We start from the raw sequence: 26,610 nt of genomic DNA, 5'->3' as shown, positions 1-26,610 counted from the left end.
GAAAGAAACTGCTGCTTAGCACAGGGCAAAAGTGACCCCTCCCTTTTGCCACCACCAGTGCTTCCAGGTGTAGCCACTCACGCTGGGCTACCCTGCCTCTACGCCACATCACCACTGCCTCTGTGTTGCCCCACAGGGCAGTGCTAGCAGTGCAGAGCAGACACATGGTAGCCTTGCACAGGCTCTGGGTGGCTACACCAGGAAATGCCAGCAGCTGGAAGGAGAGGGGCTGCTTTTACCCCATGTTGAGTAGCAGTTTCTCCCCCACTCTGCTGCTGAGCCTGGGCCCCAGTGCCAGCTCCAGGCTTGCCCTCCAGGCTGAGTGGCAGCTGCAGTGGTGGAACCAGGCAGAAATTGTTGCTTGGTGTGGGGGAAAAGCAGCCTCACCCCCTCGATGCTGCCAGCTAGTTTTTGGTGCAGCCACCTGGAGCACAAAGCAGTCCAGAGGCGGTGGTGACAGAGCCGCACAGCAGCCTGGCACAGCACAGTGCGTGGTCTGGGCAGCTGCAATAAGAACTGCCCAGTGGTGGCATGGTGGGTGGGCTGCTTTCTCCCCCCATGACCACCAATAGTTTCTGCCCAGCCACTGCTGCCATTGCTTAGCCCAGACAGGCAAATCCAGAGCTGGCATGGGGTTGGGGATGGGCGCACTCGTCCCCGTCGCTAATGCAGATCTGGGACCAGCCAGAAGGAGCTGCACCAGCCCTGCTGCATGCCCAGGGTAGAAGGACACCATGGCCGGGTGGTGCGGAGTGGCCACAGGCCACACTGGGCCTGTGCACTGTTGGCAGTGATAGGTGGCATAGGGTGCATAGGCTCTGGGCTGCTGCAAGGCAGGAATAGGGGCAGGGGCTGACTGGCTCAGGGGGGTGCATGCAGGGGCTCCCATGCATGCACCCCCACTACCTTCCCCACTACCTTCAAACCTTCCCCTCCTCCAAACCCCACAACCACACCCTTCCCCACACCCCCCCCCCCCCAGAAACACCACACTCATCCACACGCTCTCCCACACCCCCCACATGCATACTAGCACACCTCTGGGGTAGTGCCGCTCACTATTACATGCATAAACCACACATACCCCCACACACACCCCCAGCCACACAAATCAGGACAAAATATATTTTGTAAAGAAAAATAAAATATGTTGTTACAGATGTTTGATTTTTAGTAAATAATTTGTTTTTATCCAGTTCCAAGATGGCAAACCCCCTTCCCAAAAGGAATACTTCTAGGGGAAAGGGGAGGGACTTCCAGTGACAAAGGTCAGAAGTTAAGGGTGGGACTTCTGGTTCCAAGATGGTGACCAGGAGGCAGGGTGCTTGTCAAGGGGTGGGGCTACCCTGCCACCCCTCAACAGCTCGCCAGAACTTGTTAAGCAGCCCTCCAGGCAAAATAATTGCCTGCCTCTGCATTACAGTGATCCAAGATGGGCACACATATCTTGAATCCCACAAACTTTGATCCAACGTGATCATGCCTGAAGTTACCTTAGACCAGGGTGGACAATTATTTTGAGCAGAGGGCCGCTTACTGAGTTTTGGCAAGCCATCAAGGGCCACGACAGGCAGCCTAGGGCAGATAAATATTAATTTTCTAAATCTTTTAGGGGCCCCACAGGCCAGATAGAATGGCCTGGTGGGCCACATTTTGCCCACCCCTGCCTTAGACACACGCTGAACCAATGGGGCTGTGCAGATATAGCTCATTCAACATGAAATAACAGCACAAGCACATGAATGTTCACTGGATACACAAAGACCACACATGTGTGTCCACACATATCCATTGCATATGTTATAATTCATTGTGACTAATTATCCATGGTCCTTCATGGAAGCATTTAACTCACCAGTCCTTGCATTCACGTTACACATCCAAGTTATGTAATGAATCTGTGTGCACTGTACATATGGCTCAATCATTGTGTTGTAAATATAGGCATCCATTGGAAAAATATTTTACTCCAGATGACCAGAACTCTGGAGATGTAAAAGCATTAAGTTTCCCCATAAAGTTGCATTAGAATTGTCCTTATCCTATTTGCATACAGTCCGATACTAAATAATTTACATGAATGTTCAGTTACTTAACCTATACACAGACCAGTTAGACTGGTACTTTCCCAACTGGGAGGGTGGAGGTGGGCCAGCAGCTTGATGAAAATGTTCATTTAACACATGATGATAAAACATAAAGTTTTAGTTTATTGATTAAGTAATGAGAGAACATGCTACATGTCCTAATACACAGAAATATCTGAATTTTCAATAATAGGAAAAATTATAAGGAGATATTGTTAAATTATTCATTTTCCTCATGTAGGATTCAATTTATATTGCATACTAGATAGCCTATAATAAGCATAATTTGTGATTTACAGGCCTGATCAATGACAAAGATTTCCATTGACTCTAGTGGGGTAATTATTTTTCTATTCAGGAAATTTACAGCCACATCTGCTCATTAGATAAATATACTGCTTCAAAGGCACATAACATTCTTTAAAGGAAGTCTTGTGCAGACTTGTCAGTGCTTTCCAGCAGCACGTTTTCCAATCAAAACTTCTCCACGTTCAGAAATTAACCATTACAAATTTACTTCCATGTAATTTTTGTATGTTCACTGAACTTCTTTTCTTAATATGGAGTTTAAAAATACTTTGAACTCTTAGGCAATGCAAATATAAATAACACTATTATATGCAATTTTTTAATAACATCCAAATATAGCAGCTGTTTAACTGAGCCATTATTGTCATATGAATGCTGTTCTATTTTAAACAGTTAACATCAGTGTTATATATATAGTGGAAGCTTCCTAAATAAATAAATAATGAATGAGGGAATGAGCCCATAAATAGAAGATATACTTTAGCAGAAAGGCTATCTTTCAATAGTATTCATATTATATTCATATGTGTATGCACACACACACACACACACACACACACACGCAGAGTTACATATGAAGTTTCTATTTTATATAGACATGGCTTTTATATATATAGTTTCCTTTTATACATACAGATCCCATGACATTTTTAAAGGCAAATTATGGCTCATTTCTTAAAACCACAGGTTTGTTTTTAAGTGGGGCGTTAAATAATTGCTTTCCTTGACACTTTATAAAACAGCATCCATTTCTCAAGCCTTCTGCTTCCAACAATGAGTTCTTAATTAATATAGGAAGCTACAAAAACTTATCATGTATAAAATCAAGTAATGAAAGACTGCATCATATTATATATGCACAAGTTGGCCAAATTAGCTTGACCCTTTCCTAACTCGTAAGTGCTTGACTTTGCATCCTTAACATTCTTTCTCACATACACACACGCGCGCGCGCGCACACACACACGTGTGAAGCAGGTATTAGTGTGTGATATGACTTCTGAAGTTGCATATTCATTGAGTCTTATCCATTTTGAAACAAATGTAAACTTGTAAAGAACATATATTTTCCTCGGCTGATCAATATATATGCATATATAGAGAGATTTTAGTAATACCTGCTGCACACATTAGTTTCAACAGCCCATAAAGTTTCTTTAGTTTAAACTGGGTACATCGGCACGAGCTATGAATGCAGCTCACTAAACTTCAGCACAGTCCACACAGTAGTCAGCTGATCCTGAGCACAGTGTCTTCACGTTCCTCTGGGACCGCAACAGCTTGAGCTGGAGCAGAGAAGCCCTGGACTGGCAGCAGTCCTGCAGGGTGAACTCCAGGCTCTGGGTGGTGGCATCAGGCAGTGGATGGGCTGGCTGAGGCACAAGACTGCCAAAACTGCAGTGCCATGTGGCTGACCTGCTAAGCCTGCTGCCAGTGCAAGGCTCCTCTGCCCCAGCTCAGACTGCTGTGGTCCTAGTCACCATCTACACATGCATTTCTTGTGCAGTAAATGACTCCACCATAAGATATTGTCCCCAACAGTACTGCACTGTAATACCAGCACATGTGTAGATGGTGACACTTTACTGCAGAGCTAATTACTCAACTCCACAGTAAAGCTCATATGTAGATGCACCCACCAGGTAGTGTTCTACTCCAATGTTCTCTAGAATCCAAAGAAGACAGCAGATATCACACAGCAAACAAATACCTGAGTTGCAGTCCAGAATCAGGGCTTGAGAACATAGTTGTGGACTGAAAAGTTATAAACTGAAATATTGCACCTTTGCTCCTTTTGGTAAAAGATGGGAGGATGCAAGTAAGGGCTTTTTATTACTGTTGAAGATAGATGAGATGGAAAGGACTTAGCCTGCATGACAGAACCCAGAATAAGTTTGATCAGCTGAGGAAAATCTATTTTCTTCACAACTTTGCATTTATTACAGAACAGATAAGACTGGGTGAATATGCAACTCCAAAAGTCATGTTTACGTAACAAAAACTTGCATACACTAAGATTTGGGTATAATATCACATCTATATTAGAAGAGAAAGGCAATTAGCCATGTTAGTCTGAAATCAGGCAGAAGGCAGGAGAGTGGCAGGTTAAGACTAACTTGTTCAGAAAGATGTAAGCTTTCATAGGCTACAGTCTACTTGGTCAGATGTTATAATGTTATATGATGTCAGCTGCTATGCCTCTTTGTAGCATCTGACTGAGTAGGATGTAGCCTATGAAAGTTTATGCCTTTCTGAATTAGTTAGTCCTAAAGGTGCCACCCTGCTCTGCTTTTATGCTGGAAGTAAAGGTCACTCCATAAAAACAAATTGTATTCTGTTAATCCTCAAGATGGCTATCCATACTAAGCAGAAGAATTTTCTTTCCTAATGAGTGTTCCCTTTGTAGTGCTATAGGATACATCACTATGTCTACTCTAAATCCTATTATACCAAATTTCATGGGATTTACAATTTATACAAGGAACTCCATATAAATATTAACTGAAGTATATCATAATCACATTTGAAAAGAAAAATAACTTGTTAAATTCATAACACTGAAACCTATAAAATCTTAGAAAGTAGTCACTGCATGCACTGATTAGTACCTCAAAAATTCAAAACCAACTTGAATATTTAAAAAATAATTGCAGCCCACTATATTATGTATTCTACTCTTAGATATTTTGGGAGGAAAAATTACCAAGTTACTTCTTGTAGAAAATCTATGCTCCCTGCTGAGACTAAATTTAATAATTTGCTGTTACAGGCCTAATAAGCCTGCATACTTTCATAAGCTATCACAGAAGGGACAAAGAACCTGGTTGTTTTTTACACTAAGCCCCTTTTATACTGCTCCAATAGTGTAAAGTGGCCATAGATATTTGGCAGTATAGTCTTTAAAGTGGATGCACTATTAAGCTACTCTCACTTCGAAGGTCTTTTCTTTTTTTTAACATTGACTCAAGAATATACTTTTTCTTAATAGATTTAAGTAAGTTTCTTAAAACACATTCTTGGTAAAAGAATGCACACAACATTATTGTTTTTACAATATTAACTGATTTAAAGAAACAGTCAAATTTGACCATGCAGTTAAACAGTATGCAAATTAATACAAAATATATTTTTCTTCTGTACCAGGACTGTAGTTTGACACATGCTCATCATAGTTTCATCCATACACACATTTAGGTAGAAAAAGAGAATAAAAATCTGGAAGAAGCATCTCAGAACACTGCTTATATATCAATATTGTTATAAAATAGAATTCCTATAAATGTGTTAGGCATTTCTGCTGCATCTTGCTTATCCTGTCACTTAAACTTTTTTGAATCATGAGGTAAGGTATACACGGATTAGGTACACAGTTTGATCCATAAAAAGAAAAAGAAGCAATACGACAATCAGGTCACTTGAAGTCATGTTTACTGAGGCATTTATTAATACAAATATCACAGCCATGAATGTGATGACTAAGTCTGGGTGTTCGACAGCTTTGGTAAGTATTCTCAAAATACAAGCCTGATGATAACTTCATGTGCCCATTACAGCAAGGTAGAGTCTTCAGTGAACTACACTGTAGTCACAAAATAGACAAGTTGTTTCTCTGAGGCTATTTTAACCTGGTACCTACTACCCTATATATTTATTCATTTGGAATTGTTAAACCCAACTGACTGGATAAATCAGATGTGTATTACCCTCCCAAATGGGTACAGGACAATAAAGACAGCACAACAAAGTAAACATTTTTTAATAAAGAGAATAGTATCCATTGGAACAACTTACAAAAGATCATGGTGGGCTCCCCATCACTGGAAAGTTATAAATCAAGGCTAGATACTTGCAGTAAAAGCTGTTCAAATATGAATTAATTCAGAGAAATCCTATACTGTATATTACCCAGAAATAAGACTAGATCACACTTGTCCCTTCTGATTTGATAATCTATGGATGTGTGACTAACATGATCTTTGACATAAGCATGCTCTCACATGGCAGCTCATTCTCCCACATCAGCCCCAAAGAAACTGTCAGATTTTTTTTTCCTAGAGTGGATGTCACATCCCACCAACAAAAAGGATGCGATAGACTCAACATCTTTTCAGGAAGCTATTTTTAATGCACTGAATTCCTGGGCTAGGGACAGAACTTACACATAAACCGGTTTAAGTAATCAGAAACTGGTTTAAACCTATAACAGAACAGAAGCTCAGTGCACATAAACTAGTTTCAAAATGACTGAAACTGATTTAAGATAAACCTGGGTGAATGTAGTTGTAACAGGTGCTAGTAGACCCTGTTACTTTGTGGAATGGAGGGGAATACAGCCACCAAAGACAGAGGTGGGGTGCCAACAAGCAACCAGCCGTAAGCACTGCCAGCTGTGAAGAATGTCCCAGCAGGAAGGAATTAAAGAAATTAGCGCGGAGGTGGGAGCCGGTGCAGATAAAAACCCAGTAGCTGAAACAAGAAGCTGCCCCCAGGGCTACCTAGGAGGAAGATACAGCCAGTGAGGAACTGGAGAGGGACATGCTTCACGAGATGCAGTGGGCTTAGTCAATGTGAAACAGATGTCGATGAGGGAACCAGCATCAGGTACTTACCAGGGCTGGTGGCACTGAGAGAGATGACAGGGAGCTTGAACTGTGCAGGACCTAGAAGAAAAAAAAGGGAAAGAGACTGTGAGTTGGGAACATGGCAGCTCCCAAATACCTACTTTGTTTCTTGATTTGTACCAAAAATCTCCCCTCTGCCACCATATGGGTCTCTGAGTCGGTAGCTGGCTGGGTGGGAATGAGCACAATAAAATCTATGTCTGGGTTAGCTAAGCACTGGAAGTCCAGCTGGTATTTCTCTGCACAGGATTAATAATCTTCTTTTGTCCCATCAAAGACATGGCAGGTGAGTTAGCGAGTAGAGCAGGGAGTTGGTCACCCTTCCCTGTAACAGTAGTATCAGACTTAACTGATTTTGGTCAAACTGGTTTATGAATCTTCTGTCCTTCATGGTTCAAGTTAAATCAGAGTCCCCCATCATCCCAGCATGCTTTCCAGCCCTGGTCTGGGCTGTGTCATCTGCACCAGAGAGCATGGCTGGCCCTGCCCCTCTGCTCCCTTGGTGGAACAGTGAGAGCTGGCTGACTAGGGATGGTGGGCAGCAAGCCTGGCTGAGGATGCAGCCCAGTTTATGGGAGGTAGGGGGACTGCCTCCCCCAAGCAAACACCAGTTGGGGGCTGGGTCTGGGGGTGGGATTAAACACCTCTTCCCCCACTCAAACTTATTACTGGCTGCCACTATGGACTACAAATCCCACAGCCACCTGGAAGCAAGAAAAGGAAGTGATGAGCAACACTGCAGAGTCCTGCTGCTGTAATTTTGGACTGCAAATCCCAGAGACCTCAGGGGCAGGAGGAAGAGGAAGCAAACACACAGCCAGAGAGCCATGCTCTAGTGCCCCTGGCTTCTGGCCTGAGCCACTGTAGGCATGTGAATTCATTTCCTGAATCAAAAGTAAATGTTTGCTCACTTCTGTTTCAATTTAATCTGTGCAGTTTAGACTAACCTGCAAAGACTGAATTGATTCAGCCTTGGGCTAATTGACTGTCTGTATCTAGCTTTTTTGACTACAGTAGCAGTTCTCAACCTTATTAGACTCAAAGCACCCCTTGGAAAATGTCAACTCTTATCTTTTGCTTGTTTTTTGACTATGGAAAAATACTAGAGCAATTCTTCTGTTGCAAAGAACTGAAAAAGACCTTAAGAGGTCAGAATGTTTTGACACTATGGATTCTTATTTGAAATCTCTGGGTTTATCCCGTGAATGATGTGCAGGCATTTGCACATCTAACTGTTAATATTGTATAGCACCCTTAAAAGGATCTTGCAGTACCCCAGGATGTTGTGGTACCCTGATTGACATTAATTGGACTATACGGCTGTTAACAATCCATTTCCCCAGTAATGCCGTACCATTTATATCTGTATAGGTAGGTAGGTACATGTGTAGCATCTTTTACAATCATGCACTCATCTGTGAATTTGAGACAAAGACAATGAAAGTATTTTCATACCAAAGACATCATGAGTGAACCAGTGCATGAGTATCCTTGCCTTAGTCTATGCATGATAGAACATGTTCCTTCACTAAAACCTTCCATAATTTTTGAGTAGTGAAGTGTATTAAACATATAGTAAACATTCTCTTGCTACAGAATATTATATTACTATTTTTAGTGTGCATGTATAAAGTGTTAGTGTTCAGTTGACCAAATAAAAAAAACTCACTCAAATGCACTGTTGAAATTAGATTGGAAGAACTTTTATAATAAGAAAGGTAAATTTTCCTCATTCTCCTTGCCTTCTAAAATACAGGCAGTATTTACAACTAGCTGAGTTATGACAAACGGCACTTATGACCTTTGTAAATTATGACGCTCTTTGGAGGTTCTGATGGGGTTTCGACTTTACAATGCTGGACACAGCTGCCTCCAGTTGGTAAGTGTTGTGGTAGGGTGTGGGGGAGAAAATCAAGACCCCCGCAGTGAGGGAGCAATTGGGGCTGAGGCTGGAATGGGGGCTGCCCAGTGGGCAGGGAGGGGGGTGCAGGGAGCAGGTGGGCAGCTCCCACCGCTGCATGCTGCCGGTCTGGGAGGACATGGCGGGGTGTATGCCACCAGATCTGCATGGAGTGGGCGGGGCCGGGGCCGCACCAAGCTGCACTCCGGGCCAGTGGCAGAAAGCACTGGGAGCAAGGGCTATGCCCTCCTGCCTCCTGCAGAGCCGCTGCACTGCCTCCAGACAAGCGGTACGCAGGGCATGAGAAGGTATGTGCCTCTGGATCTCCATGGGGCTAGCTGGGCAAGTGGTGACAGGTGACAGGGCATGGGGGGGCACATGCCCCTGGATCTGTGTGGGGCAGGTGGGGCTGGGGCTGCACTGGGCTGTGCTCCAGGTGTGTGGCAGGAGCTGCAGCGAATTTAAGGGTGGCTGCAGCCCACTCATAGACCCCGCTTTGCCACCTGCCCTGCTCTGATCCAGGGGCATACTCCCCCCCATGCCCTGCCCCTGCCACGGCTGCCACTCACCCAGCTGGGGCAGGGTGGGGCAGAGCAGGGCGAAGCCATGGCTCATCCAGGAGACACAGGAAGGCCAGGGTGGCTCTGGCCACTGTGTACCACTTGTCTGTAGGCAATGCAGAAGCTCTGCTCCACCCCAGATGGGTGAGCAGCAGGAGGGCATAGCCCCTACCCGCATTCCCTCTAAGCTGTGTGGTATGTGCAGCCATGCAGGTGTGCCTGGCAGCACGGCATGAGCACGCCTGTGCAGCCACACACACCGGGCAGCTTAGAAGGAACGCTAGCCCCCACATCCAGTGCCTTCTGCTGCCCACCTGGAGTGCAGCCCTAGCCCCGCCCCCCACCACACAGATCTGGGGGCATACGCCCCTTCCCATGCCCTCCAAGACCAGCAGTGGGAGCAGCAACAAGAGCTACCAGACGAACCACCAGACAAGCAGCTCCCAGACTGGTGGCCTGCGGCAGTGGAAGCCGTCCATCCCCTCCCCACATCCCTCCCACCCCAGCTGAGCCACCCGCGCCCCAGCCCCTGTCCTAGCACCAGCCCCAATCACTCCCGTACTGCGGGGACATTGATCTGACTCTCCTACCACAACAGACTTACCAGCTGGGGGCAACTGTGTCAAGCATGGTAAAGGAACCAATCCCCAGAGTTTGGTGGCCACATTGTTCCTATGGGAAAATTGTTTCCGAGTTACAACGTTCCTACTTAAGACGCAGTTTTCAGGAATCAATAGTGTTGTAAGTCTGAGGTCTGCCTGTAAACAAAATGTTTTGACTTAAACGTGAAAAAAATCTCATGTTTGTGCTCTTTGATTCATTTCATATGCTTTGTTTTATTGTGTTAATAATGGAGGGGATGTAAAGGAAATATAATTTTTTTATTCTGTTAATAATCAGAGTTGTACTGATGTGCAGCTTTTGACTGGTGTGGAATTTTCCGATTTCCAAATCATTATTTTTGATAAGTCTGGAAGTAATGTTTCTACTCAGAGAACAATGCTTATAATAACTGTGTGTGTATATTTCTATAGATTATTTAAAAGTGAGTTGCTTAGCTTTAATTTTTTTCATAGAACCTTTTCTATGATTCTAGGAAATAACTGAGCGTGTAGATCTTGCTTAACACATTGAAACATGTACCGCTACCTCACCACTTCCTCATCAAGATAAAGCCACATACATTAAACACATACATTAACCATGCATTAAATATTGATCATATTAAGACATTAAATATTGTTAATTTTAATGAAATCCATTATTTCTGTTTGCCATTGTCATTATCAGGATTTATCATTGTGCTAAAAAACAGTACCTGTTTGCTGAAACAGCTATACCTCAGAGCTGAATGGGCCTATCTCCTCACGTGCAGATACATTTTATGCCAGTGGAAGGCTTCTTTTGCCAGTATAATTTAAATCCGCTCCTCCCATGGAGTAACATGGGGACACTAAATGACTATAGGTAATTGTATATAAACTAAATGACTGCCAGTAAAACTGCATCTGCTTTAAGGCTTTTGCCTAAATAGAGCTAGCTGTTAAAGGGATCATTTTTTAAACTTAATTAACATATGTAACACCCCCACACACTTGGGGTTGTGTGTGATAAAGTGTGTTCTGGTTTTGTGTTACATATTATGCCTTTTCTGGGACTGAAAGAGGATCACATCCTCTCCCCAACATTGTGTCTAAGCCATTGTCCTAAAATTGCCTCCAAGGGACCTTTGGAACCAGTTTGGTGACTGGCCACTTCTTCAAGAGCAATGACCACCTTTGAATTGATTGGTCTGCATTAGCAGTGTTTAAATAATTCTGCTTTTGAGTGCGACCAAGTGATGATGTCAGAAAAGAGATTTAAGCTTCAGGTCACCTGGACTGCAGCTCTGTTTCCTCTTGTGGCTGCTGAAGTCTGAAGGCTACTTACCTGGCAGGGGAAATGCTGTGATCGCTAAGGTGGTTTTCCTAGGGACGGGAGATAACTGCTTTTCTGGCATGGGTAGTATCTTTGGAGATAATGTATAGCTAAGCTCCCACTTTCATTTGCAGTGGGAAGATCTTGGCTTTATGCCTACTATATGGAAATGGGAGACTCCTCCCCAGCTTGCTCCTGTGTCCATATGAGGGCAAGCAAAATTCAGAGGCATCCAAATCCCAAGCCTTGAGCTTGGGCCTTTATAGAGGATCCCTGCCAAATGATTTGGAAGTATCTGAAGCCTCAGGTGGGGTGGAAGATATTTGCTGGTAGTAAGGACACATATGGTTCATGAATAACTCATGGATTTGGAATTGATTTGGCTTGAAACACAAAAAAATTTCCCCCAAAAAAGAAGCCAGAAAAATCTGCTCCCTATTCAGGGAGGTAGGGGATCTCCCTACTCCTCACTGGAGAAGCAAATTAAAGCCATGTGAGGGGAAAGCCTCATGTACAGGGAGAGAAAACCTGGCTCAGGGCTTGAGATCTCCCTCTTTCCCCTTTTGTGTTTTCTGGGTTTTAAGCTGAATGACGCTGTGGCAGGTCTATCAATCCCTGCAGCAGACTGACCAGGAACAGGGACCTGGTTCCTGCAGCAGACTGACCAGGAACAGGGACCTGTGTTGGGGATTGTAGTGTCTCAGCACAGTGGGATAGCTGAGTCTTCATGTCTGGGTTGCAGCCGTAAGCCTGGGCCCTTTCTGCTGTTGCATTTCAGACCACTTGTGTGGGGCTGACCCCCAGCCATATGTTCGGCTGGTAGATTTGGGCCAGGGTGAAGCCTGCCCCGGCACTTCTTGTTGTTTATCCAGGCCTCAGTGCTGTGTAGGCTGGCCGGCTTTTTGACACCCAGTCCGCGCCCAGTGAAATAGGCCTGGGCCTTCTTTTGTCCCTTTCGCAGTTTATGCCCAAACCAAGCAGTGCAGTTGTTCAAGCCCAAGCCAAGATTGGCCTGGCCCCCCTTTTTGTTGTTTCATAGTTGTTAGGTCTCAGCATAGCTGTATTGCTGAGCCCCTCTGTACGTTTGCTGCATGTCTGGGCTTGGCTTGGGGCCTGGCACGATTTGTGCCTAGCACATGTTACTTTTGTAGCTCTGTGTCCTGACCAAGCAGTGTGGTTGGTGCTGGTTGCAGTTCAGGCTCTTTTGCTGTTTGGCTGGTTTTTCTTTGAGTTCTCTTGCAGTTTGTTGCCCCAGCAGAGCTGGGATTAGGACTAGAAATTTGGGGTGCATTAGCTAATGAAAACTGCAGTTAACCCCTCAAAGCCACCATGTGGAATTGGAGATCAGCATTACACCTTCTCAAGGAGCAGCAAAGGGCCCTTTGCAATGCAGAAAGACCTATGCTGTCTAGCAGCTCCCTGTGGTGCAGTAGACCCACGGAGCAGCTCACTGGACTCTCCAGTGTGAGCCCCCCTCTCCAGCCCATTGCTAAAGGACAGGTGTAGGAGTGCAGGCCCCCAGAACTACCCATGAGGGAACCCCAAGTCCCAGACTGCCTGGGTATGGCTAAAGCCTCCCCAAGAGGGTGCCACCTATAGACTTTTTTGTAGTTTATAGTGTTTTACAATTATAGTGTTCACTTTTGATTTTTCTTTATTCTTTGTAATACATTTGGATTTTGTGTTTACACTGCTTGCGAGGGAAGGGTTGTTGGTTTTATTGGACACCCAAGTGATTCATTTAATGTTTTCAGGTAATCTAAGTGGCAATTCGAGCCAAGGTAAAATATATTTAATACCGCAGAATTGAACTTGGCCCTGTTGCTGTAGAAGGGTTACACATAGCTATCCCAGCGCACAAGTTTTATGTTTAGTCTGACTCTGAGTTAATTTAAGGCCAAGTCAGCATTGTCTTTTATTACAGATAGAATGTGTATATGGAGGTAGATAGTTACTCAGAACTGTATCCATGTAATAAGTCTATATTTTAAGGGTACTGTATTTGTGCCTCATTTTGAAAGTTTAAAATTTTTCACACAGATTTTCAGTTTTTGACCAGCTCTACTGTATACTTTGTTTTTAAGCCAATTATTTTCCTTTAGCCATCAGTACATATATAATTTCATGTATTATAAAATATCATTTATTATAAGGCTCTCTTGCACATAAAGTTTTGTGTTTGTCTCTGTAATAACTATATCTCTTAATTGGAGACCTGATCCAGTTGTTGCTTGAGCCTGATGTAGTTTTGCTACTGACAACAGTGAAAATAGACCTTATCCTGTTCTACAACCAGTTCAAAGAACTACTTAAGGCAGGTACAATCCCTTTCGATTTCAGAGAACTAACTACCCACTGAACGCTGAGTCAACTGAATAAGGAAGTTAGATTTCAGTACGACTTCCTTCTTCCTCTTTTGTATAATATAAAACATTCCTGTTGGAGAGAGACAAGTTTTTCTGCGTTTTGAAAATCAAAACCTCCCATGAAATAATATAGACTACAACCTCCTCACCATTGCAACCCCTTCAGAAATTTACAGGTGAGTCTCCTGTATATTTTATTATATAATAATAGTAAACATTCACTGAAACATTTAATCAGAGTAACCAATTGTCTTTGTGTAACCTGGTTTCATTTTACTGTGTCTTTCGATGTTACTGTAAATAGTCTAACCTTTAGCTAAAATAATTTGCATTGTTAATATGATAAAAATCATAGACAAGTCTTTCATATGTAATGCTGTTACTTTTCGACACACATTTGCCCAAACTTCATTTCTGTTTATCAGCACAGCAGCAACTTTTATTCCAACTGTTTCTCAGTATTTCAGGATGTTCATTACAAGCCCTGTTTTCTTTTCAGAGTTTCTATATCTTAAGCACTATATTTTCTATATGTTAAACAAAAATGACTGTGCCACATCAATTTGCATTTTTAAAAGTGAATTTGAATTGAACCTTTTGGGCCTTTTATGTTGCAGACGTTCAAACTACATCGCATAATTTAATCTGATGTTTTGAGATTCCTGTTTTTATATCCCCATTAAAAAAAAAGTAAAACTTTGCAAATGCTAACCCTCTACAGGGAACAGTTTTCTCTGGGGCAAAATAACCGGATCCAAAAAACTACTGAAATAATTGCAAAGATTTTTTCTTGGTTTAAACAAGCTTTGGATCAGACTCCTGTTAAGGTAGAAAAGTGATGTTTGGGGAACGCTGCTTGCCCTTGTCAGGGAGAAGACAACTCCCCTTGTTCTTTCTATAGGGAAAAGGAATACATGCTCCCCTTTACCTCCCTCTGCCTCAGGGGAAATAAGTGCTTTTCCTTTTTACAACCATACAGACTCTGATTGACAGAACAGACTGCAAGCAGTTCTGTGTTGGAATTTCCCCATGTTTGTGTCCAGTATTGCAAACAGGCTTTCTCGGCAACTGCCCAGGAAGAGCACTTTGTATAAATATTACAGAAGTAAGAACCAAGCAGTCTGCATCAACACAAACTTCCCATATATACCTTAGCTCTTTATTCCTCCAAAAGGCCCTCTTCATTTTATTCTGCGACAGGATTAAGAGTACTTTTTTAAAATAAACTTTTCCTACATTACTTATTTTCCTCCCTTTCTTCAGCCAGTTGTGAGCAAAAAGTTTCTATTGCCTAACTAATTAAACAGAAATCAACAGTGAAGTTGCCAGAGGCTCTTACAATTTTTTCACTATTAGTGTAACAATATGATAGTACAAATAGCTGTCACTGAAATTACTATAGTTCTCGATAGGCTCTGTGGGCATTTTTACATGTGATGTTGGACCTGTCACTGGGCACTTTAATTAGTGAGCCATGCTAATTAAAAGTGTCATGCATCATGTGTATTAGTGTCCCCATGCTGAAAAAATGGTGGTGGGGTGCTCTGAACCAAAGGTCATTGAACATGTTTTATCTCAAAGTGCCCCGCTGCCGTTTTTTCAGCGCAGACGCTGGGGACGCTGATACACGCGACACAGAAGGGTCCTGGAGCGTGTCAGTTTCTGTGCTCCAGCACTGGATTTTCAGAGCAGGCTCCATGCACATGTATAGGAGCCTTAAGCTTTAGGACCTCCCCATACAAACATGCAGTAAAGACGAGTCTAGTGGCACAGAATTCACAAATCTGGCACAAGCCACCTTGCAACCACAAGGTTGCAACAGACAAGCAAAGGGAATGAGTAGAATATGCTTCTGCATAATAAATAGAAGCCTCAGTTCTCCTCCTACCTAGGCATTGCTAGAGATGATATGTCCATCAGATAAAATGGAAAATTTATAACACTACTTTAAGTTTGCGAGCCTTTTACCCTACACACTAGAGCAGAGGTTCTCAATCTAGTTGCTGTAGTGGGCTGCATTTGCAGCTCTCAGTGTTATATAGGCCACACGCCACAGCTGAGGGTGCCTCCGGCTGCAAGGGCTATGGGACCAGGACCAGGGCCCACAGACCCCTGTCCCCCCACTGCAGCACCAAGCCCTGGCAGTTGCTGGGGCCAGAGTAGAGTCTGGAGCCCAGCTGCCACTCCGCACCCCATGGGCAGCATATCTGGAGTCGAGCTCTTGAGGGGATGGGGAGGGGTGGATGCAGGCTGCCTGATGCAGGCTTGGGACTCCCTGCCCTACTGCCCTTCCCCCAGGGCCTCCACCACCTAGCAGGTAGGACCCCACACTAGCAAGCAGGGATATTCGGTGCTGCTGCCAGGAACCCCACACCAGCTGCGCTGCCACAGTGAGGTGCCCCCTGTCCATCCAGCAGCGGCAGTGCCACAGAGTTGGGCCCCACACTGCTGCTGGGTGGGAAGGGGGCACCTTGCCATGGCTGTGCAGCCAGCATGGGGCTCCCAGCAGTGGCACAAAGCCTCCCTGCCCTGCTCTGCCAAAATAGCTCCCAATACTTTCAGTCATAGCAGGAGCAGCCCTTTGCAGCTAGTTATTGCTGATATTTCTAGAACACATAGCCCTTTAATTTTGGTTATAATTACCTAGATTTAAAGCAATAGGAACTCTATGGTTCTTGTGAGTTCAAAGAGGTCAGTGGCATTCTTTTCATGGATCTCAGTCAGTTACAGCAAGCCCCACCTTCATGAAATAAATTATTACCTTGAATAAACCTCCTAAAGTTCTTAACTTGTTTGATAATAAGTACATTTTTGCATTCTGTCTCCGACAGCTTTGCAATGGACCGAGACCAGTGCTACACAACAGAAGAACCTCAGTTAGAAACTTCAACAGATATTACTACATTTTCTGAAATCACTCAGTCAGATGAAGAAGAAAATGAAATTGAAATTGCAAATTCAGTTCCACCAGACAATGAAAATCCAGAAACTGTTGGCCTTCCAGGTTAGATTTCATCCTTACATTCAACTAACTTTCCATGCCCCCAGTCAATGTTATTGATCATTTTATTTAAGAACTGTGTGCCTGATTCATTCCTGCATTATGACAGTTTTACATTGCTTTAATTCTACTGAAGTTTGTGTTATAATGACATATGACTGCAGTAACACAGTGGTATATCAGTTTTTTTCTTTCTGCGTTTCTCACTCTCACACAGTTTTCATTTCAAAATCCTGATCCTAAAACTTATTTCGGGCCTAAGTTATGCAGAAGTAATCAAAATTAGTTTAAGTGATCCATATAAAATAAAGTGCTAGTCTCAGGTAAGATCTCACATACAGCACAAGATCTATGTTTGACTACTATCTGTTGTCAGTCTCAGCAAAGAGACTGAGGGCTGAATGTAAATGATAATGGAAAGACCCATTCGATTCCAGTGATAGGCTCTCAAAGTCAGAGGACCAGAGGTTGGTGATACAAAGAGCAAGTAAGTTTGTGTTCACTAACTGTGGCTAAGATCTCCAAAGCAGTCACTATTATTATTAGTAGTAGTAGTATAGTAGATTCAAATTTGGTCTTGTTTTTCTGCAAAGCTGTTGTGTACAGTATTAAAAACTATACATTTAAGAAAAAACTAGGCTATCCTTCTAGCTCCTATAAAATGAGATTTGAATCAAAATAGCAAGGTGAGTAAAGTAAGGAATCCATAGATTCACAGATGCTAGGGTCGGAAGGGACCTCAACAGATCATCAACTCCAACCCCCTGCCTCGGCAATAAAGAGTGCTGGGGCCAGGTGACTCCAGCCAGATGCCTATCCAGGCTTCTCTTAAAGACCCCCAAGGTAGGGGAGAGCACCACGTCCCTTGGAAGCCCGTTTCAAATTCTGGCCACCCTTACCATGATGTAGTTTTTCCTGATATCTAGCCTAAATCTGCTCTATGTCAGTTTGTGACCATTGTTTCTTCTTACCTCAAGAGGCACCCTGGTGAACAGAGTATCTCTGATCCCTTGCTGCATCCCCCTAATGAGTTTGTAGGTGGCCACAAGATCACCTCTCAGTCTTCTGTTGTGGAGGCTGAAGATATCCAGGTCCCTCAGTCTCTCTTCATAGGGCTTCTCCTGTAAGCCCTGACCATATGAGTGGCTGTCCTCTGGACCCTCTTGAGCCTATCAAAATTCTTCTTGAAGTACGGTGCCCAAAACTGGATGCAGTACTCCAACTGCAGCTTGATCACATAAGGGGAAGGATCACCTCCTTGGATCTATTTGTCATGTATCTACTGATGCATGATAAGGTGTGGTTAGCTTTGCTGGTAATTTTATCATGCTGACAACTCATGTTCATCCTGGAGTCCACTATGACTCCAAGATCCCTTTCAGCTTCTGTGCTGCTGAGAGGGTCACTTCCCAGCTAATAGGTGTGATGGATATTTTTGTGCCCTAGGTGCAGCACTCTGCACTTGTCCTTGTTGTACTACATGTTATTGTGTACTGCCTACTTTTCTAACCTGTCCAGGTCTGCCTGCAATTGTTCCCTACCATCCGGAGTGTGCACTTCACCCCACAATTTAGTATCATCCACAAACTTGGACAGAGTACACTTCACACCCACCTTGAAGTCACTGATGAAGATATTGAAGAGTACGGGTCCAAGGACCAAACCCTGCAGGACCCCACTACCCACATCCTTCCAGGTCGATACCGACTTGTCTACTACCACTCTCTGGGTGCTACCGCTAAGTCAATTTCCCACCCACCAGACCATGTAAACATCTTCATTAACGATGTGGACATTGGAGTCAGGAGTGGACTGGCCAAGTTCGCCGATGACACCAAACTTTGGGGCAAAGCATCCACGCCAGAAGATAGGCGGGTGATCCAGGCTGACCTGGACAAGCTCAGCAAATGGGCAGATGAGAACTTCATGGTGTTTAACACCGATAAATGCAAGGTTCTCCACCTTGGGAGGAAAAACCTGCATCATCCTTATAGGCTCGGCAGCGCTACGTTGGATAGCACTACAGAAGAAAGAGACTTGGGGGTCATCATTGACCACAAGATGAACATGAGCCTGCAATGCGATGCTGCGGCTAGTAAAGCGACCAAAATGCTGGCGTGCATCCATAGATCCTTCTCGAGCAAATCCCGGGACGTCATTCTCCCCTTGTACTCGGCCTTGGTGAGGCCGCAGCTGGAGTACTGCGTCCAGTTTTGGGCTCCACAATTCAAAAAGGATGTGGAGAAGCTTGAGAGAGTCCAGAGGAGAGCCACGTGCATGATCAGAGGTCAAGAAAACAGATCTTACGATGACAGGCTGAGAGCCACGGGACTCTTTAGCCTGGAAAAGCACAGGCTCAGGGGTGATCTGATGGCCACCTATGAGTTTATCAGGGGTGACCACCAGGATCTGGGGGAACGTCTGTTCACCAGAGCGCCCCAAGGGATGACGAGGTCGAACGGTCACAAACTCCTGCAAGACCATTTCAGGCTGGACATAAGGAAGAATTTCTTTACTGTCCGAGCCCCCAAGGTCTGGAACAGTCTGCCAGCGGAGGTGGTTCCAGCACCTACATTTAACACCTTCATGAGTAAATTGGATGCTTATCTTGCTGGGATCCTATGACCCCAGCTGACTTCCTGCCCTTTGGGCAGGGGGCTGGACTCGATGATCTCCCAAGGTCCCTTCCAGCCCTAATGTCTATGAAATCTATGTCACAGCCTTTTAATTTAATTATGAGAATAGGATGAGGTACTGTATCGAAGGCCTTGCTAAAGTCCAAGAAAACAACATCCACCTCTACACAGCATTGCCCTGAAGTGGCCAGAGCACAGTGTCCACTCTGGCCACTCCAACCATTCCAGGACACGTGACAGATTTGGCATCTCAGCCCAGTCTGGGGATCTAATCTGGCCTGTAAATTGGTTCTGTGCCACTCATTCAGCCCTGTGGCTGGATAAATTTGACACCCCTGGTCTATGAGAAACAGCAGTTGTAATGATGTCCTACTCATGCATTGCCCACTTTGCTACCTCATAGCCCATCTCAACAGAAGTGCTCAGATTCTAAAATGATCTCCAAAAGCTGAGATGTGTCTGTCATTGCTGAGCCAAGTTTCCCTTCAAAGTAATCTTCCATTTGTAATGTAAAACTAATGACATTCTGGCTTCAGTTATACCCCATAGGCAAAATTATAGCTCCACACAAATGAGCAGGAGCAGTAAGAACTTTTCTTTCTTGCCTTTAATAGTTACATGGCCCTTCCCCCTTGGAGTGGGTAGGAAGGGTGTGATTGCAGGTCCAGCCACCTACTCGCCAGACAAACCATCTACTTGACTGCAGGAATTTGAAGAGCTGCTGATATAGGCTACTGAGAGACTACCTCAGCTTCCCATGTTTGTGCTTTACTAGGGAGAAGTGTGAATGAGTCATGTTTCCTGTGGCTTCTCCTGACTGAGTGCAAGTTACATATATCATCTCTCTCTCAAGATTGTACCTGAAGTTGCAACCCAGCTAAATTATACCTATGTATATTGTTTTGCCGGTTGTGTTTTTTGTGAGGCAGAGTTGTTGCCATCATGTAGGTAAGGTTACTTTTGGCAGGCAAAATATTTCCTTTCCATTTTCAAAATGGTATGGTAGTCTCAAGTGTGCAGAAGTTGTTCTTATTAGCAATCAACTGATGTATTTTAGTAGTCCTACAGTAGTGATATACATATTACTAATGCAATTATGGAATCAGAAAATCCTCTTACTTCCCTGGAGAATGTACAAGAGGTTTTTTTTTTCCCCAAATACACTGGCTGTAGTATGAAATATTAAGCATATTGTTTCAGATACCAGTGAGGCCCTGAGCCCTCACTCTTCAATGACAACTAAGGAGCTTCAAGAATACTGGGGAAACGAGAAACGCCGCTATAGACAAGTCAGACTCCTTTTTGAAATTCCATCAGCCAGAATTGTAGAACAGCACTTCTCTAAATATGTGGTAAGCTACCAAATGAATATGTAGCATGATCATTAATTTGTATTCACTCTGGAGGGGTCTGCACAGCATGGGTCTTTTCATGAAGGCCTTGCTCATGGCCAGGTTTTACAGTCCTTGCTTACACCAAGCAGCAACCTACTCACAAACTAAGACACTACTCAGTGTGAGCACAGCTGCCAGATTCTTGCCCTAAAATGCCTTTGACAATCAAGTCTGCAGCAGTTAAAAAAATTATACATTTTTTTCCAACATGCCAAGTTCCTCCTTGTGTATTAAGAAAATTAAAGCAAATACTTCAGTGAGGTTCTGCTAATATAAGGAACTAGGTTATACTCATGTAAACCCTGTCTTGTGCCAACACAGCCTGTCCACAGTGGAGAGCCAAAGTGGCACAAGTGAAAACTTCTTTGATGCAGACAGAGCTTAAAACTTTGTATTTTCAAATAGATCAGTATTGGCATAGATCCTTTTGCATGCACGGAACTCCAAAGTTTGCCCTATTTGTTATAAAAAACATGAAGAGGGAAGACGGGAACTAGTAGACTTTCCAAGGTCCCTTCTAACCCTACACTTCTCATATTCTGAATGACTGTAAATATTAAGTGAACCAAGTCAAATTTTGATAATCTGGAAAACCAGAGTTCTATTTCCAGTCATGATGCTAGCCTCGCAGTCTGGATTATCTTGGCCAAGTGATAACCTGTGTTTCAATTTCCTTACTTGTAAGATTAGAATAATGACACTTACTTACCTTCTTTATAAAGCACTTTTAGAGATGGAAAGCACTATCAAATTGCTTGGAATTACATTATTAATACTCATATTACTCATGTTACTGAGTTCAGTAGGACTACTGTAGGGATAAGTTACATGTTATACTTAGAACATGCTAAGGGCACTTGAATGCAAATGTTCACATGTTAAGCTCATTAACTCCTACTAAGTGCCCTCTGAGCACCTCAAAGTTATGTCACCTCATGCAAGGACTAGCTCTGGGCCATGCTACCTGGCTCATGTTAGGGTAGTAACTTTAGTCTGTTCCACAGCCTAAAGAAATTTGTGGTCCTCCAGCATCCTAGGATGCACTTCTCCTAGCTTCTACCCCTACCCAAAACAAGGATAGAGTCCAGGTGTCCTGGCTCATAGCTACACCCCTGCTTATACGCCCTCCAATGGCAAGTCAGAGCTGTGCAGGCAAGAAACAGTATTAGCTCTAAACATGCAACTGCTTACAGCACATTCTAACTTTAACGCCATGTAACATCACACAAATTTAATACTGTCTATGTGTAATATGTAACTTCAGTCTTAGAACAGTAGTAGTAATAGAATACTACTAGAATGGTAATCAGCTGTTTGATACAATGAAAGTTTTTCATGTCTTAGCTCATGTGATCTTATTAAATCTGTATAGGTTCTGCTACTCTTACACAGGCTGAATATTATCAGACTCTGAGTAACCCCATTAGCTTCAATAAAACTGAGGAATAAGTTACTATTTGCTTTGCTTAGGATGGTAGAACTCGAGCAACTAACTACATGAAAAACATGTTTTACTTTACCAAAAAAATGTTGAACAAATTTGAGTGATTTTATTATATGAAATCTCCATTTCTGCATGGTCATTCCACAAAGAGAAGAACATAAGTTCATCTAGTAGTTGTGAATTATTCACTAAGCTACCCTTGATAGTCAGATTTCTTAAATCATCATCAGTTTATGTTCTGTACAGTTCTCTTGCTCTCTTTCAATATTGTTTTGGATATACGTAAATAGTGTGTACTCTGTTATCAGCAGGGCAAAGTGTAGGAAAATGTCAGCGTTAATGAATGAAAAGAGATCAGAACAATGGCAGCTCAGGTTTGGGAAGCTTCAGAAAAGCTTGCTTTAATGATGATTTATCAGGCTTAAAACTGAACAACAACAGAATGAGACAGGTTCTTATTCTACTGATGTTTTGCAACATCCAGTGCCCAGCAAAAGGGAACAAATGACTTGAGCAAACCATAAACTCAAACCTAATCCAGTTTAAATCAAAGGGAACAGGATGAGCTTGTATATGAACAGTGTCCTGACTTAATCTAAAGCACACTGAAGTGAATTGACCGCGCTCTCAGTTGGTGTAAATAGACAAAGCTCACCTGACTGGCACAGAATTACACTGACTTACACAACCAAAGGAGACTTCTTCAACTTTAATGGACTTTTTTACTTAGTCATGTTTATTAAGCTGTCTTTACTATAAATTTAGTGCAAAATAGAGATGAATTTACCTTTGAGTACTGGTAAATTGTTACTAATGTTCTTCCACCAGTTCTTAGAGAAAGGTTTAGGATAGCAAACAGGTTGTTATCCAAATGTTGTATTCTCTTTTACCAATTTTTTGGAAAGGTGCAGGGCTTGTATATTAGGACAATAAGTTAGAGAAAAATGTCTCTGGAGTGCTCCTTGTCATTTTGCATATGTCAGATGTTCCCACCAGGACTCTCCTATTCAGAGCCTTAATAATGCTCAGAAATCCCTTGAAATGTGAGCTACAAATAACATTTCTAACTATTACAAGAAATAAATGTTATATTCAGTATGAGGTCTGGGAAATCCATGCAGTTTGTGGATGATTGATTGTAGCAACTGTATTTGTTACGAAAGAAGTAGTTACATTAATGCCCCATATTACTTCATATATTTAACTGTTATGAGCAAATTGAGTTTACCAAATTAAAGTCTCCAATCAGCATTGTGCTGAATCACCTATTAAAGTAAAACACTTACGTTCATGCAAAAACATCTCTCAAAAGTCTAAAACATTAGTGGATGGGAACAAATGACTTGTCAACACCCATCTCATAAATCTTATCTTTTGGAGGAACCTGCTCTAATGGTGGGAATTGATTGCCAGTCTCAGATGTCATATTGCCAGTGCAAGCCCAAAATGTACGTACGATCTAGACTGCTACATTTTAGATCTGAACTGATGCAGTTTGCACTACCAAAGATCTTTCAAGCCAACACACATTCCACTGATACAAATTATGGCCTTCCTTGTCCATATTTATAGCTCCAGCAGTGCAAAACACCTCTGTAACTAAAACCAGGGCAAAATTCCAATCCAAAAAAAGCCAAAGTTACGTTTAAAATAATGTGAAGCTGCTGTGTGACAATAACTTGATGTAACAAGGCTTCAAATTTTACTGCTTTTTATTTTTTATTCTATCCTCGCTTTAGATGTACAAAGTCATTGTTATCCAGACAGGTAGTTTTGATGTCAACAAATCTGTCATTGAGCGTCGTTATTCAGATTTTGAAAAACTGCACAAAAATCTTTTGGAGGATTTTAGTGAAGAAATGGAAGATGTGACCTTTCCTAAAAAAACTCTGACTGGTAACTTCACAGAGGAAATAATCAATGAGCGAAAATTAGCCTTCAAGGACTACCTGAGAATTATGTATTCCATGAAATATGTCCGGAGATCCAAAAAATTTATAGACTTCTTCGTGAGACCAGAGCTGGAGGAAGGTTATGGGTGTCTGAGAGGAGGACAGTACGCTAAAGCTTTGGAAATACTTGTGCAAGCAATTGCTTTGCAAGAAAAATTGACAAAACACAACCCTCTTTTAATAGTCTCTACACTCTGTGCTATTGTTGTGTGTCACAAAGACCTGGAGAACCCACGAAGTGCCTATGAATATGGAGAAAAGGCTTTATTACGCCTACAGCTGCGCACCAGCCATAAGTATTATACCGCATTGCTAGAGACAATGATCACTTTGGCATATGAGCTTGGGAAGGACTTTGTATCCTTGCAAAAGAAACTAGAAGAAATCAAGGCAAAAAGACACCAGGCAAAAGTATTTACCCTAAAAGAACTTGCAGTTCGAGAATATGTACACTGAGTAAGTACAAGAAAACAATTATGCTTCTATTTTATTGACTACGTAGAGTCAAAGAAGACAATGGACTCCAAAGTGTGTTCCTAAAGCAGTTGAGCCTGGAGCTTATAAAAAAAACTTACAGCAAAAGTTAGGACTATGGCATTTCCAATATATAAAATGTAAAAGACACACAGTCACGTTTCTTGCATATTGTATTAGCTACAGTCCAAAGTACATATGGTAGACTTGGTTGGCAACCAGAAAGTGGCTGATATGCATGGGGTTCTGCTAATCTTGCAAGCCCATCTCAGTCAACACCTGAACATCAACTTGCTTCACCACTCTATGTAGTAGACAGCACAAACCCAGGATTAAATGGTTTAAATAGCAGCCAGAATGTACAATCAGCAGCTTGATTATTTAATTGCTTTTGCAAGGTTCTAGGTACTAACAAGCAGGCACGGCCTAAACACACGGGGTTCTAGAAGGAACCTCAAGAGGCACTTGATTTTAAGCGGGGTCTTTAAGAATAAACAGAAGCCTGGAAATGCCTTGTGCTATTTGCACATTTAAATAGGTACCCATGTTATGGCTTGCTCAGTATATAGTACCAAGAAACACCAAAGTTTCCTAAAATGGAAATAAATGTGTGAATTGTTTTAGCTTGTTCATTTTTACAGCGATTTGTGCATAGCCAATTTCACTGTCATCTCTCTAATCCCTCAGAATAGAGCTGCTAACATAGAGGAGTCCCTAAATATGTGTGGAATCACAGACTTTATTCTTTTTTTGCTAAAATTCCTTTGCAAGAGTGTGTGCTAACCATAGGAAAATGTTTCTAGAAGAAATAAAAAGAAACATTCAAAACATGTTCTTCCAGAAATCACGTTCATATTTCCTGCACCTGTGACTGAAGTATTGTCAACGAGCAGTCAGCCATTTCCAGATATGTAATATCAGGTGGTCTTAGCCTGCTGCCACTGAGGTTAGCAGTTGTTTTACATTTAATTTCAGTAGGAATATGACTATGCCAGTGGTCATCTTTTCACTGGCTTTAGGGTTTGTATTTAATGTCCTTTTGTAGCTGATAGGATTTCATAGCTTGCATCACATTCCCTTTTTTGAGCAGTTTTTAAATGCAGCTTTGACTTAAGTGAAAAATACATCCCACATGTAAGGTGATGGAACATCTGGCTAATAAAATGGTAGCTTTAATACTCATAGTCAAGCTGTGAGACACATGGTCAGCAGGCAATCTATATAGAGCATGAGTTCCTACCCAGACTTCCAGAGTTTGGTGTAATGTGTACAGTACATTAGTTTTAAAGTCTATTCGTATGAGAGAAATGTCACAAGCTGGCAGTGAAGTTTCACTGCTGATCATTTCAGGAACCTCACGTACAGGTACAGATATGGAGCTTGCTCTAGTCCTGACATTTCTGTGAAACTTCATGACAGTTGGGACAATCTGTACTTGCCTACGCTTGGAAGGCATTATCTTTACTCATCCATTTTGATGGTTCTCTCAGAAGTGCTATTTGCATAATTATGGAAATCATTTTTAATATTGTAATAAACTGGTTAATGTTTGTGTGGACTTCCTCCCTCTTCTGAACATAATCATAATGTTTCAGCTTGCTTTTGGATCAGGAGGAAATGTATTCTGCCTTTGTTTTTACTCTTTAGCTGTAAGGTCATTTTTCTGTAGCTTCCATAAGTACATGTTATGAGCTGTTATAGTATGTCTATCAATGCTGTGAGCTGTCATAGTATGTCTAGCTAGTGACAGTGATCTAGCTGATCTTCATTTAACACAAATAGGAAATTGGGCAATAATGAATTGTAATCCTAGTAGTTATAGTGCAATATTTAAAAACAAACAAGCCCCCATACCTCAAACTGAAGTCAGTGGTATCTATGGGTATTCAGCCCTTCTGAAACATTCAGGCCCTTCAAGAATCTCTCTGTGGCCCTCTACAACCCCACA

At 42.6% G+C, this 26,610-nt stretch overlaps 1 protein-coding gene and 1 long non-coding RNA gene across 2 annotated transcripts in view; one reads left to right on the top strand and one right to left on the bottom strand.

Annotated features, from left to right (window-relative positions):
* Positions 1–5,788: 5,788 nt before the first annotated feature.
* LOC149857235 (uncharacterized) overlaps positions 5,789–26,610 on the bottom strand; it is a 30,808-nt gene continuing 9,986 nt past the window's right edge. The window contains exons 2-3 of the long non-coding RNA XR_016444283.1: positions 7,007–7,057; positions 5,789–6,892 (exon numbers count right to left, since the gene is read on the bottom strand). This is a non-coding gene — a long non-coding RNA (uncharacterized LOC149857235). The remainder of the gene's footprint in view (positions 6,893–7,006; positions 7,058–26,610) is intronic.
* SNX20 (sorting nexin 20) lies at positions 13,814–25,490 on the top strand. The gene is made up of 4 exons (XM_090063385.1): positions 13,814–13,937; positions 16,593–16,765; positions 20,599–20,750; positions 23,976–25,490. The coding sequence occupies exons 2-4, from the start codon at positions 16,600–16,602 to the stop codon at positions 24,642–24,644; spliced, it is 987 nt and encodes a 328-aa protein (XP_089919511.1). The 5' UTR covers positions 13,814–13,937; positions 16,593–16,599; the 3' UTR covers positions 24,645–25,490.

Source organism: Crocodylus siamensis, chromosome 9, assembly GCF_052110815.1.
Source record: "Crocodylus siamensis isolate JL-2025a chromosome 9, ASM5211081v1, whole genome shotgun sequence".
Classification (NCBI taxonomy): domain Eukaryota; kingdom Metazoa; phylum Chordata; order Crocodylia; family Crocodylidae; genus Crocodylus; species Crocodylus siamensis.
This window is presented reverse-complemented; position numbering and strand designations above follow the sequence as displayed.